This window comes from Bombus bifarius, unplaced genomic scaffold (assembly GCF_011952205.1).
Source record: "Bombus bifarius isolate JDL3187 unplaced genomic scaffold, Bbif_JDL3187 scf7180000009137_frag, whole genome shotgun sequence".
NCBI lineage: Eukaryota > Metazoa > Arthropoda > Insecta > Hymenoptera > Apidae > Bombus > Bombus bifarius.
The window spans coordinates 11,775-24,383 of NW_022884924.1; the positions used below are offsets into that span (position 1 = coordinate 11,775).

The following is a 12,609-nucleotide window of genomic DNA, read 5'->3' on the forward strand; positions in this document are numbered from 1 at the left end:
TGCTTCAAAATAAATTCGATGATATTAAATACCAGATTATAGGAACCAGAAATGAAGAGTTCTACAACGATGGAATGGGTAAATGATTGTCGATCAGACGAAAGACAATAGCAAACAACGATATAGCGATGATTAATTAATGGAAGATTTTTTCCTTTCAGCAAACAAAAATAGAACTTAACGAACTCAGTAATTGATAAATGATTACGTATAAGATAAGTGCATTTTCCAACTGTGAGTCATAGTTAACGTTTAGTTTAGCCTAGGTAGGATCTTAGCTTTGGAGTAAATAAGTATAATAGTAGCAAAAAATCGATAGAATTGTTAAAAGGCTGTGACTAATCCTGGTCGAGTGGTCAGTTATCATCTGAATCTATTGTTATTTTGCTAGTATACTTTTCGAATCATTTTCAGCTATTCTATGGGCAAGCATTCGTTTCTTTCGCGCATGCCACGTATCATTCGCTCATTAACTCGTTTTTGAAAGCTTTTACCGGCGAATGAAAAACGTAACGTACACTTGCGTAATGCGTTCGAAGTGTTCGTTCGTTCAATATTCATGTAAAGGTTAGGCGATACGCGTGATAAGTCGCGATGCTACGAGATGTGATTAGATGCGGATGTTAATATCTTGTAAATACCTTTCCTCGACTATGATAATCATCGAACACTAAGAAGCTAATTTAATGGGATTTTTCGCTGGGGTGGCTACTGCGTTCACGGGTAGCTTCTGGCAGTTCACTTTGTGTCGTTTTTTCGTTGGATTCGCCTTTGATAATTGCTTCACTATGATGTACATATTAGGTAACCGTTTTTCAATAATTTCTTTTTTGCCCTGGAATTGAGTTTGAAAGCCACACAGTGGCTACAAAAAGTACTTGTACGTATGTATCCTTATTTCCCAATGAAGCGTCTCTCTTCCTTTTTTTTAAATCAGTTTTTACGTTTCATTTTGATAGCATTAATTATTTATAAGCATGTATGAAAGTATTACAAATGATACGAAAGCTAATATTTTAATCAGTCTTATCTTAAGACTTAGTCTTAATTAATTGGTATATATTATAAATGCTGTTCTAAATACGATGGTGTACAGTTACTTTTTGTAATTACTGTAAGCAGGAAGATCTCTAAGTTTAAATAACAAAGTAATCTCTACAACATACTGTAAAACTGTTGTTATGCTTGATTTACGACTGACGTTTCTACAAGTATATGAATTTTGCAACAGAAATCACGTTGCCATGCAACAATTTAAATGAAATTGAAAACCATTCAAAGTTACGAAGAAAGATGCTTAAATACATATGAATATACATGAGGTCATACATATTTATTTTTTAACTGCGGCGTTTATATCAAAGAGAGGGAGAGAGACAGAGAAAAATTAATTTTCCTGTTTTATAAGAATTTCATGCAAGATAAAAATATGAAACTTTAAGATAGTTGGATTTATATATACCATTGAATATTTATAATATTTAAAGGTAATTAGTTCGCAATCATTTTCTATACTAATATTTTCCCTCTATACTCGCGATCAATTATAATTTTGTTTTCTCTTTTAACGAGACAATATTCTGATTACAAAGGATTAGTTGTTCAAAATTGCTTTTCATTTCTGGACAACTATAGCATACCAGGGTTTTCATAAATTTTCACTTCCCAACGGAAAGCGAAGGTAACGAATGAATGGTTCTACAACGAACGCTTCCACAACTATAAATCTATGTATATATATACATACATACATGTATATGGTTTTAATTAAAATGAACATCTTCTTCTAGCAAACTTATTTAAAATTCGTAAAAATATCACATAATAATATAAAACAATCAAGTAACATTTTAAATATTCCATTGAAAATTCTAATAAATTGTTTAATATAAGATCGATATAATTCATGCTGAATTCATTGTCTGATATCCATAATACAGGCAATTTATAATACAAAATTTTATTATAACTCTACATGAAAAAATTTCAATTATAATACTGTAGAAATATATTTTCCAGTTATTGTTCTAATATCAATATACTGAAGAGAAAATCTAGACTAGTCTCTGTCTTGAAAGATATTTTATACCCTGAAAGTACAGCGTTAAGACCCTGATTGAAACTTTTGAAGAGACTCTGTTGAAACGTAAGAACGCTGATTGAAAGTTCATCAGACGAGTCATTGAAACGAGTTTTCTTGATCGAATAGCAAGTTTGTCCTGCAGACAGCATTCCAATTGTGAAAATCGAGACCAAAGAAACTCAGGTGACGTGCATTAACCCTGAATCGATGACTCAAGCCGAGGTTGGAAAAATTTACAATTTGTTCGACAAAACAAGGCCAAGTTGACGAGATTCGTGAGCAAGTGGCTGGTTCGTTAATGATTTGGCGTTCGAATTTTCTTATTTCTATTCTAATTATCAAGGTCGATTAAACGATTGATCACGAATATTCGACGGAAATATTGAGAAAGAAGGCTCGATCTGTACGAGTGTAAATCGTATTTTAATCAATGACTTGAGAAAGTGAGGTATTGATTGAAACTAAGATAAGTGATACTAATTCGTTTCGAGCGCGTAACAAATTACATCATCGGATTCATTGATTTGCAAATAATTCTATATTCAGTTCCGTATTTATAATCGAGCGTAGCGAAGATAAAATGAAAGGGACGTGATTATCCGAGGGTCTCACAACTAGAGGAAAATGGATGGGAACGAGGAAATCCTTAATTGTAGAAACTGCGTAGAAAATATCATATATATTTTAATGGAAAATATCATATATATTTTAATAGAAATATTTTTGTACTTTTTTTTAAACATTAAAACTTTAGAGCTTTAGAAGCTTTATGTATTAGTATACGTATTTATACAGACTTTGAAATTCATAACAAATTTCTCTAGATAGATGCGGATTTTTTGTATTGTTTCGTATGTATACTTGTGTCACTTTTCTTTCTAACGATATTTAGTTAAAAAGTTCGTCTATATCATTTATAATAGATTTTGTTTTTATTTATATTAATGTTAATTTTATATTAATAAAAATCACTGAAATTTTCAGTATCATCATTATTTAGTATCATCGAATTTCTTTCTTCTTTATGTTCCATATTATTATTAAAATTCTGTAATAAACATTCAAATATCCTATAGAATATTTCCATTATTTTTCATGTATTATTTGCAGTCATATTTTCCGTATTTTATTATCGATAAAGTTTGAGTTGGTTCTTTAAATTCCTATTCAACATTCCAGCTAACCAGTCGATATCAATAACACGTGCCTTTCTTCCTGCCAGGATTTATAACTTATTCAAGCAGAACCTCACTCGACCAGCTCGTTGAAAGCGTAGAATTCGATCAACTTCATACAACTCACATACAAACTGCAGATAATGCTAACAGTGGGAGGAAAATATGAGACTGCAAAGCGTATAAACCTAGTAGTTTATAAAAGCATTTACATATTTGCCACAGAAAATTTATATGTATGTAGAATATGTGTTATATAAAACATTCTGAAATTTCATTAGCATTGTAATGATTATATTGGTAAAGTTTGAAGCATTTCTGAAGATGCACATAGAAGTTACGAGATATTTAATGCAAACATTTATTTAGTACAAATATACAGCATAAATAGTTATCTTAAACATGTAATAAATGGTTATCAAATATCGGGATTTATTAATATAATAAATGTTTGACTATTTTTATAATTAAATATTTTTGTAATTACTGTGAAATATATAATTACGCTAAATAATTTTGTATTTTGTATATAGATTTTTAAATTTACTTAATTGAAACTCTGCATTATAATAACCGTATTTATAATTCTGACGTCATATTCGATATAATTATTATATGACTTTATTACGGTCCTAATGAAATTGCAATATATTCATGAATATATAACAGAAACGTAATAATACTTTGTTGTACTAATTATGATACCATCATATATAATAAATATAAATAAATAAAAAATGTCTATAAATGCTAAGATACTTTTACGAGCCAACAGGCGAGAAGGAAGAAACGAAAGAAAAGAAAGAAGAGAACGAACGTTAATCAGTTTCAAAACGTTAACAACGTCCTTGCGTTGGACGGTGCTCGCGTTTATCGATTGGTCGCATTGCGAGATATCGGTCAGATTATTATTATTAATACGATCGTCTGTAATTTATCTTTGCTAACTGTGCCGCACGGAATCTTCGTTTACAATAAATGAGTTGTCGCTTTTGATCGAACGGTAACACGATATGAAATTACAGGGTGACGGAAACAGCTGGGAGAAAAGCGAATACTTTTTCTGCGCGAATAATGTAATGTTAAAGGCAGTAAACCTTGAGAGGCGAAGTGATGAAACGAGTGGTCTCAGAGAAGCTTCTTTACGTCTTCTTCTCCTTTCTGTATCCTTTCTATGAGAATAATATCTCGTCTTCAGAAGAGATCTCCTCGCCCTATCTACGCGTTGTAAAGGCAATACAAACTGAATGATACATATATTTAAAAAACGATATTTTGTTGGTTTTATGAATATTGATTTTTATAACGTGAGGTTCTTCTACTCTTATTTTCTATTAAATTAATGATACATATATTTTAGAATGGCTTTCGCAATGGTGATGATGATGATGGTGATGATGATTTGCGAAAGAAGATGTTGAAAATTACAGACAGCATAAATAATATTTAGATTTCATGGAAGTTGATTTTTGTAATGCGAGGTTCTTCTATTCTTATTTTTCATTAAATTTCTATGTAGAAAATTATTAAACATTTGGATATAACTGGGAGATTATTTCCGTTCATGCGTACCGGAGTTACTCGATGGTCTCGTACCGAAGCTGATAACCAACCCAGATTTTCAGGAAAGCGATTAATAGCTTAAAATTTATTCGTGCGAGATAATAATCCAAAATGTAGTTAAAGTTTTTAAGCATTGTTTGTTAGAATTACGAGAAAATGATGAATTAACAGTTATGTATAGACACGTTATATATATGTAGGAGGTCCAGAGCGTATTGGGAAAATTTACGGCGAATTAAACAGGAAATTCCGAGATATCTGCTCAAAATATCTGATTTGTGGAATTATCCTATAGCTATTTTATTTAATAAAAATTAATTCAGGTAATTTTAGAGAATAGAAATATCTGAAACTCGTGATTTAAACGAACGTTCGTCATTTTGGTTTATTATGAATTATAAATTGGTTCATTATGAAGCATGAAAAGTAAAAATCAATGGTACAAAGTGATCTTAAGTAAGGAAGCGAGTTCCATGGTAAACATGGTTCGAGCATCGCAATTATAATAAAGCAAAAAAAAAAAAAAAAGAAACAACCACTGAGCGGTAATTATCAGGAAGCCACTAGTTACGACTAATTGAAGGTGATTCCGGATTAGAAGCAAGCCACTATTAAGTGGCTAACACGGTTGCTTCATTAAGAGCAATTACTCCCTATTTTACGGCAACTACAAATAGATGTTGTTCACTATGATATATTTCCACGTGTTTATCGCATCTTGTCCTGTTATGCGATTAAAGAGTTACAACCTTGCGTTTCTAATTTATTGGACGTATACGCACCAGACATTAATTTCGTCTACGTATTCCTGAAATTGCGAGATTCATTCATCGCGAAGATCAGTTCAATTGTTCAAGATAACTTCTCATCGTTTTAATCTGTTTTCTTGTACGAAAATAGAGTAATATTTACTTGTCATTGCACTGTGGATATATATCGATATGTTCGTTCAGGAAGTCAATTGTTTTCATCGAATTAGACTCGACTTTCCGTAGAGAATGTTCGTTTCGACATAAATATGTATCTCAGGCTTATCGATCTTTCAATATCTACCATAAATAGCTTAACAAGGTAACACACGCTCGTGTTTGAATTATGTAAATGATCCTTTGACTCTAACGATCCGTTTATTCACAGTTAATTTATGATATTGCTAGTTACGCGTGATTCTACCTTTTGTATCTTTAAGAAATACAGGGTGATTGGTAATTGGTGGTACAAGCGGAAAGGGGGTGATTCTACGCGAAAAAAGAAGTCGAAAATATAGAATAAAAATTTAAAAATTTAAAAATTTAAAAAATTTTAAAAATAACGTCAATTGAGACAACGATCTACAGTGAGATCCGTTATAACGAGACGTGATAAAGTGCACGCGTACCGAGCGAAAATTCAAAGTCGATTTTCTCGAAAACAAAGCCTCAAACGAAAAATTTTTATTCTATATTTTCGACTTCTTTTTTCACGTAGAATCATCCCCTTTCCGCGTGTACCACCAGTTACCAACTACCCTGTATAATTCGTAAATAGAAACGTATTCTTGTCGATAAGTATCGAAACACTTACGGAAATTTAAATGGGCTTGAACAATCATCGGGAAATTATTAAAGTCCTTGTTATTAGATCTAAACACGATTTAATCGTAGAATTAAACACGTTTGTTAAATTAATCTATATATTGTATATCTACTTTTTATATATTTGTAACTCAAATTTTTCTTCTTCATATTGCGTTAAGTTGCCCCAAAAGTTTCTTTCGTTTTATATTATTTTATTGAATTACGTATGATCTATTTTGTCCCAATGAATATAATTCAATAAAATAATATAAAACAAAAAATAGTATGCGTCTATTATCTCCTTACGAGACGAAAGAAATTTCTGCGACAACCTAATATATTGTTCCATTCTTTATTCACAGAATATTTCTTTCACAGATGATTCTTCTAAATATTATGTTTTTTATTCCAGTATTAGAATACGTTGGACCAAAGTGGAGGACATTCGTGGCGAATATGTCGATCGCAATATTCTTCACATTTGCAACTTGCATTCTACCCTGGATCGCCTATTATTTGGCCGACTGGAGGATGACCTGTATTGTCACCTCAGTTCCTCTTGTTCTAGCCGTAGGTACGCCATGGTTGATACCGGAAAGCGCTCGATGGCTGGTCAGCCAAGGTCAGATAGACAGGGCCATTAAAATCCTTGGTAAATTCGAGCGAATCAACGGCACCAAGGTGCCCGATGACATCTATAGACGATTCCGGGTAAATAAACCGATTACCGCAATCTTTTCCGTATTTTCTACTTTTATGATCTTTCCTGCTTTATGTGCGTTCTATAAATACCAATTTATATGCCTTTAAGCATATCATATAATCATTTTCTTTGAATAGAAGTCTAATTGGGTCTTTTACGTAATGAAAATTTGTTTACAACCTAGTAATTTTATATCTTATTCATCACCTAAATTGCCAGCGATAAATTGCTGTCAATTTCTGTTATTGTCTGTTATTGTCTATTTCTGTAATGTTATTTATTGAATTTGTATATTGTTTTTATCTTTGAAAATTTTTATACAAATAGATTAAACATTTGGAAACTGCTCAGTCTATGAATAGATCATGGCAATATTAACATTAATGTACGATATAAGGAGATAATCGACTTTCAGAGGTTTCATGTTTTATAAAGTAAAATGAAAAAATTTGCGAACGTCCAAGTAAACTATTTCGAAAGGATCGTCTCATACAAATATAACATAAACTTTCTTCCGGATTTTATCGTAATCTTTGTACACATAACAGATTCACATAAATTTGTAAGAAAAACAGACAAACGACATTAACTAGTTAAAAATTTGCTAATAACAGGAAACCTGTGCCAGAATCTGCAAAGAGGAGGAAGCAGACAAAACGTACTCCGTGTTGGATCTATTTAGAACGCCACGACTACGGAATATCACGATTCTATTTATTGTTATTTGGTTCGTATCGCTATTAAACAGATATCAAATAGATTGACGTAAAATCGGAATTGTATCTTGTAAAAATCTCACGAACAGTTTTATATCTTTTGTCTAAAAATACTTCATTTCTGAAGCAAGGAATTTGCTTCTCACATGAAATATGATAGCGTGCTTTTCTTCATCATATGAAATTGTTTTACGAAATATAGGATGGCGATTTCTTTGGTGTTCGATGGTCACGTACGAAACGTCGATAATTTAGGCCTGGACGTGTTTGTTACGTTCACGATTGCTGCAGCAACCGAGCTGCCTGCTGACACGTTCCTCACGCTCGTTCTTGATCGATGGGGCAGAAGATGGCTGGCGTGTGGTTCCCTCGTCATTTCTGGTATCTTCAGCATCTGGGCTTCTGCCGTTTCCAATAGTTCGTACATTTCGTTTTTATATATTCACCCTTCTATATTACTGATCAATCTTCTAAATAACCTAAGTCGATAATTCTGACTTAATCAGACGAATATTTTTCATTCGTATAACATTGTGCTTTTTGAAAGGAAGAAAATGTATATTTTGGAATATTTATAACATGCAAATGCTTGTAGATTATTTGCTACATTGCTAGAATAGTTTCCAAGCCCTATCATGTATCCGTTGTATAGATATTTTATTTCCCCTTCTACTGCTTTGATCATAAGATCGCTTCGTATTTCCGCATATATCAAAGGGCGTTGGCAATAGTCCTCAAAATGATGGGCTTCAGCGCTCCAGCAGTGCTATATGACTTTCAGTAGCCGTAATCCATAATACAATCCCTTAGATTCAAATTGGTTAGATTAACGTTTTATAGATAAGAAGTTTATTGCTTGTGCTTAGCTTAGAGCTAAGCATGCTTATATTAAGCTTAGCAAATGCTTGTATCAACTATTGCAGACAACCAGACAAATTACAGACAGATAAAATAATTTCTTCCCTTTTTATTCCTTAAAATTTTCTAAAATTATTTCATGAAAAATTAGAATTAAAAACTAATGCTAAAATTTTTTTTTCAGGTATATATACAGCTTCTCTGGCAATTCTCGGTAGATTTTGAATAAACATTTCATACAATATCGGTCTCCAATATGCGGCTGAAGTATTACCAACTGTGGTTAGAGCTCAGGGTGTAGCTTTGATACATATAATGGGATACGTTGCTAGTATCCTCGCACCCTTCGTAGTCTATCTCAATGTTGTGTCCTCGTTCCTACCTCTTCTTGTGCTGGGCACACTCGGAATTATGGGCGGTCTTCTGACTCTCTTTTTGCCGGAAACATTGAATAAGGATCTTCCGCAGACGCTGCAGGACGGCGAGGATTTTGGAAAAGATCAGAAGATGTGGGATGTACCTTGTATCGGAAGGTAAAATCACATAAAGGAACTTTCGGTCTCCTTTTTTCAAAGATATTCACAGATCTTCAAGCTCCAAGTTCAAGATTCTCAAGCATTCTATTAGATCTACATCTTCGTATGCTTTCGTATTACTTTCTTCTTAAAATCTGTTAAATCTCTCAAAAGAAAACTGGACTATCTTCTTTCTTCAAATGCTTTTTAAATCTTTTGAACAGAAGAGAAGGATCGAGTTGGGAAGTTATTCAAATCTTTAAGCGATTGGATTCAATATTTTTAAACGCAATGTTTTGACAGGAAACGCGAGGACGAGGAGACACCACCGGTCGCCATGTTCCGATCATTTTCTAGATGCAGTGCGAGGAATTCGATGAGAGCGCGCTTCGCGGTGAACCTTTAAGGAGTAGCATGCTACGGAGATCGAGTATAAAATCGAGGAAAAGCGAAAACTCGATCACAGAGGTCGAAAGGCTGTAGCGAAACGAAGTACAATATTTGTCGCGTTGATCTCGAGCAAAGAATCTTTAGTCTTCCAAAAACGTGCAATACATGTATTAGAGTAAGACAAGTTACTGAATCCAGGAATCTTAAATTCCACCGTCATTAATATTCATTATCACAAAACAGCGGATTTTTATGCAATTATGGATGATTCGAAGATACGAAAATTTATAGAATGCGTATGACGCAAAATTTTGTAAAATATCCGAAAGTACAGCACTATCGATGATATTTAATGGATAGAAACATACTTTTGCCCAAGTCCTTTCGATTGTATCAAATCTTTCAATTGTATTATTGTATCCACGAAAATATGCATTTGCATAAAGATCCGCAATGCAATTATCATCGCAATTTTTCATCAACAATGATTGATTAAAAATTCAATCATTAGGCGAGCGAATAAAAATTAGAGTAAGAACGTAGGTTAAAATAATAGTCGTAAATTGTCGTGGGTAGTTAATGTTAAAAATTAGTACTTTCCTTTGTTATAAAAGTTCCTGAAATTGTTCGTACAAAAGCTCCATCTTATAGAATATAGTGCAATAATCGTTATACTAGTAAAATAATAACATCATAAATATACAAAATATATTAACGAGATGAAAATAATATGGACAACGTGGTGTATGGCCACGAGTTTTGTACATATGTACGTGTAAGTATTTGTAGATCGATTAGCAATCTCAGAGACCTCGTGCGCATGTCACGCGACGAGATAGCGCGATTATTTTTATTATGATGTAAATCGTTCTTAAATGTTTTGTAATAAAACTTGCCAGTAAAACCTTCCCTGGATTCTGCTAATAGTTCTTCACCACTTGTTCCTTAGTCGATTGAATTAACGATACAAATAAGTATGAGATTATCTTAGGAAATCTCATTAATATTTTTGTCGACATCTGCGACGTAAAAGCGGGGTAATAATATTTTGAAGTTTTGACGACGCGTTGCTTACTATAGATATTGTCTGTACAGGATTCATCAATTTTTAGAGAGCCTAGTCTCGCCGAGATGGAGATAATCCTCTTTAAAGCTGAACGTTTTAACACGTAATCCCACTAGCAAGCCATTGCAAAAATGATATTTCGATTAATGATGGAAAATCGCTTTTGAAGACAGAAAAATCTTCTTCGAAGGAAAAATTTGACCTAAATCTTTCGAATAAAATTAACGTAAAATCTGTGTTACGCCACGAGGCTTACCACAGGCTGTATTTTCTAACCGTCGCTCGCGGCCCTACAGTGTCGCAGGCAGACCGCCCTATCTGCCCGTCGGATCATATACAATGTATCGACGAGAGCATAGTTGTTGCCAAGCAGCGAGCTCTAGAAACGTCGATTTTTGACCGTTACGTTTTTCACGCAAGAAGAGGCATACGTGATCATAGGCGCGAGCGGTGGCGTGACCCGAGCATAGTGGGGGTCATCTTCCAAATGAGACAAAGGAATAATCGAAGGGGATCAGTTCCTTCTGACGAGTCAAACGTGACACTTCGACAAATCTGACGAGCAAACGAATTTATCTAGAGATATCGTAAAGTCGAGTCAAATTTCTGTAACATATTCATCATATTATTGTAAAATATATCATTCTATGTTAACCTGTTAATACAGTGTTACATTCATTAAACCACCTCTGTTGTCTTAACCGAAACAGGGGAACGACTATTTCGCGGCGTCGATTAACATAGTCGTCGCGAGAATTTACGCCTCTCGCTGACGCGTCCTCGCGACCGCATCTCTCCGCGAACGGTCGTACCAACTGTAACAAAGCATTTATTGACAAATTTAATATCTTTCTCCATAATCTCCATAAATCTGCAATACCCTTCCTTTGTATTTGTGTGCGTTATTGAATTGAATAAGACACCGATATAACAAGTTATAAATCACAGTTTATTCCAACAACGTCTCTCCGCGAACGGTCGTAACAATCTGTATATAAAATCGATAATTTCAGCATTCAACATGCTGTATATTATAATGCCAAGTTCACGTTATGTTCATAAAGAGTACAGAGATAATCTTCCAAGAAATTTCTCCCTAGAAGTGCTTGAAATCTCTTCTTGGAGAATCTTAGAAATGCGCGAAGAATATTCCAATTTCAGAGTGTTTCGAGAAATATCGTCGAGCTACAAATACCTGGAATTCGAATCGACGTATTCGACGTATGCGTGGGAGTCGTTCGTGCTGTTACAGTGGAGAAACATGTTTTTGTTTTTACGGAGGTACAATTCAAGACTAATTGTAGATGTAACGCGATTTAAAGCTATAATAAGCGTGGAAAAACCATTCGCGATCGGCCAATTACTTTTTCCACTGTCAATTTATTAATTACGATTGCTTCTGAAAGTTTTCCTACGCGTAACTGCTAAACGAGAATTTTCCCATAGATCCCAGAAATTTCGTACACTTACTTTGCCATACCAGCTACCACAAGCAACCAAGAAAATATCGATGTCTTAATTTTCGCAACTTTCAGACATTCTTGAAATTTAGATAAATACAAATACAAATGCAAAACAATGCCGTTATAGATAAATACAAAAATTTCGAAGTTTTCCGCTTCTCAGAGAAATTTTGCTTGCATGTGTACGCAGTGCTCAGAAACTCGGCAGATTTAAACCTAAAAGGATTAAAATTCGATGAAAAGATTACGAGATAATAAACTTCAAAGTCGATTACCACGGAAGTTTACATCGTGTGAAAGATTAAAAGGAATATTCTGACGAGCAGCTCTTAATAGTTTCAGCGTCTAATCCTCTAAAAACGTGACATTAATTGTTCGTGCCAAAGAGGCAGCTACGAATTGCAAAATATCGCGAGAATTCGATCTCGACGGGCGTAGAAAAGGCAGGGGCGGGAGAACAAAAGAGGATAACGTCTCAGATTTAAAAATGCGCTTGTCACATGATTTTTAAAACTTGTTTT

The 12,609-nt window shown here is 33.7% G+C and overlaps 1 protein-coding gene across 1 annotated transcript; it reads left to right on the forward strand.

Annotated features, from left to right (window-relative positions):
• Positions 1 to 681: 681 nt before the first annotated feature.
• Positions 682 to 9,791, forward strand: LOC117213879 (organic cation transporter protein-like). Its single transcript, XM_033459570.1, has 6 exons — positions 682 to 804; positions 6,790 to 7,088; positions 7,695 to 7,807; positions 7,999 to 8,213; positions 8,839 to 9,187; positions 9,473 to 9,791. The coding sequence occupies exons 1-5, from the start codon at positions 687 to 689 to the stop codon at positions 8,877 to 8,879; spliced, it is 786 nt and encodes a 261-aa protein (XP_033315461.1). The 5' UTR covers positions 682 to 686; the 3' UTR covers positions 8,880 to 9,187; positions 9,473 to 9,791.
• Positions 9,792 to 12,609: the final 2,818 nt, after the last annotated feature.

Bases quoted from the DNA above. Each gene is read 5' to 3' on its own strand.
- LOC117213879 (XM_033459570.1), top strand. From the start codon at position 687: ATGGGATTTTTCGCTGGGGTGGCTACTGCGTTCACGGGTAGCTTCTGG. The intron at 7,089-7,694 runs GTAAATAAACCG...TGCTAATAACAG, and splicing joins ACATCTATAGACGATTCCGG to GAAACCTGTGCCAGAATCTG. The intron at 8,214-8,838 runs GTTCGTACATTT...TTTTTTTTTCAG, and splicing joins GGCTTCTGCCGTTTCCAATA to GTATATATACAGCTTCTCTG.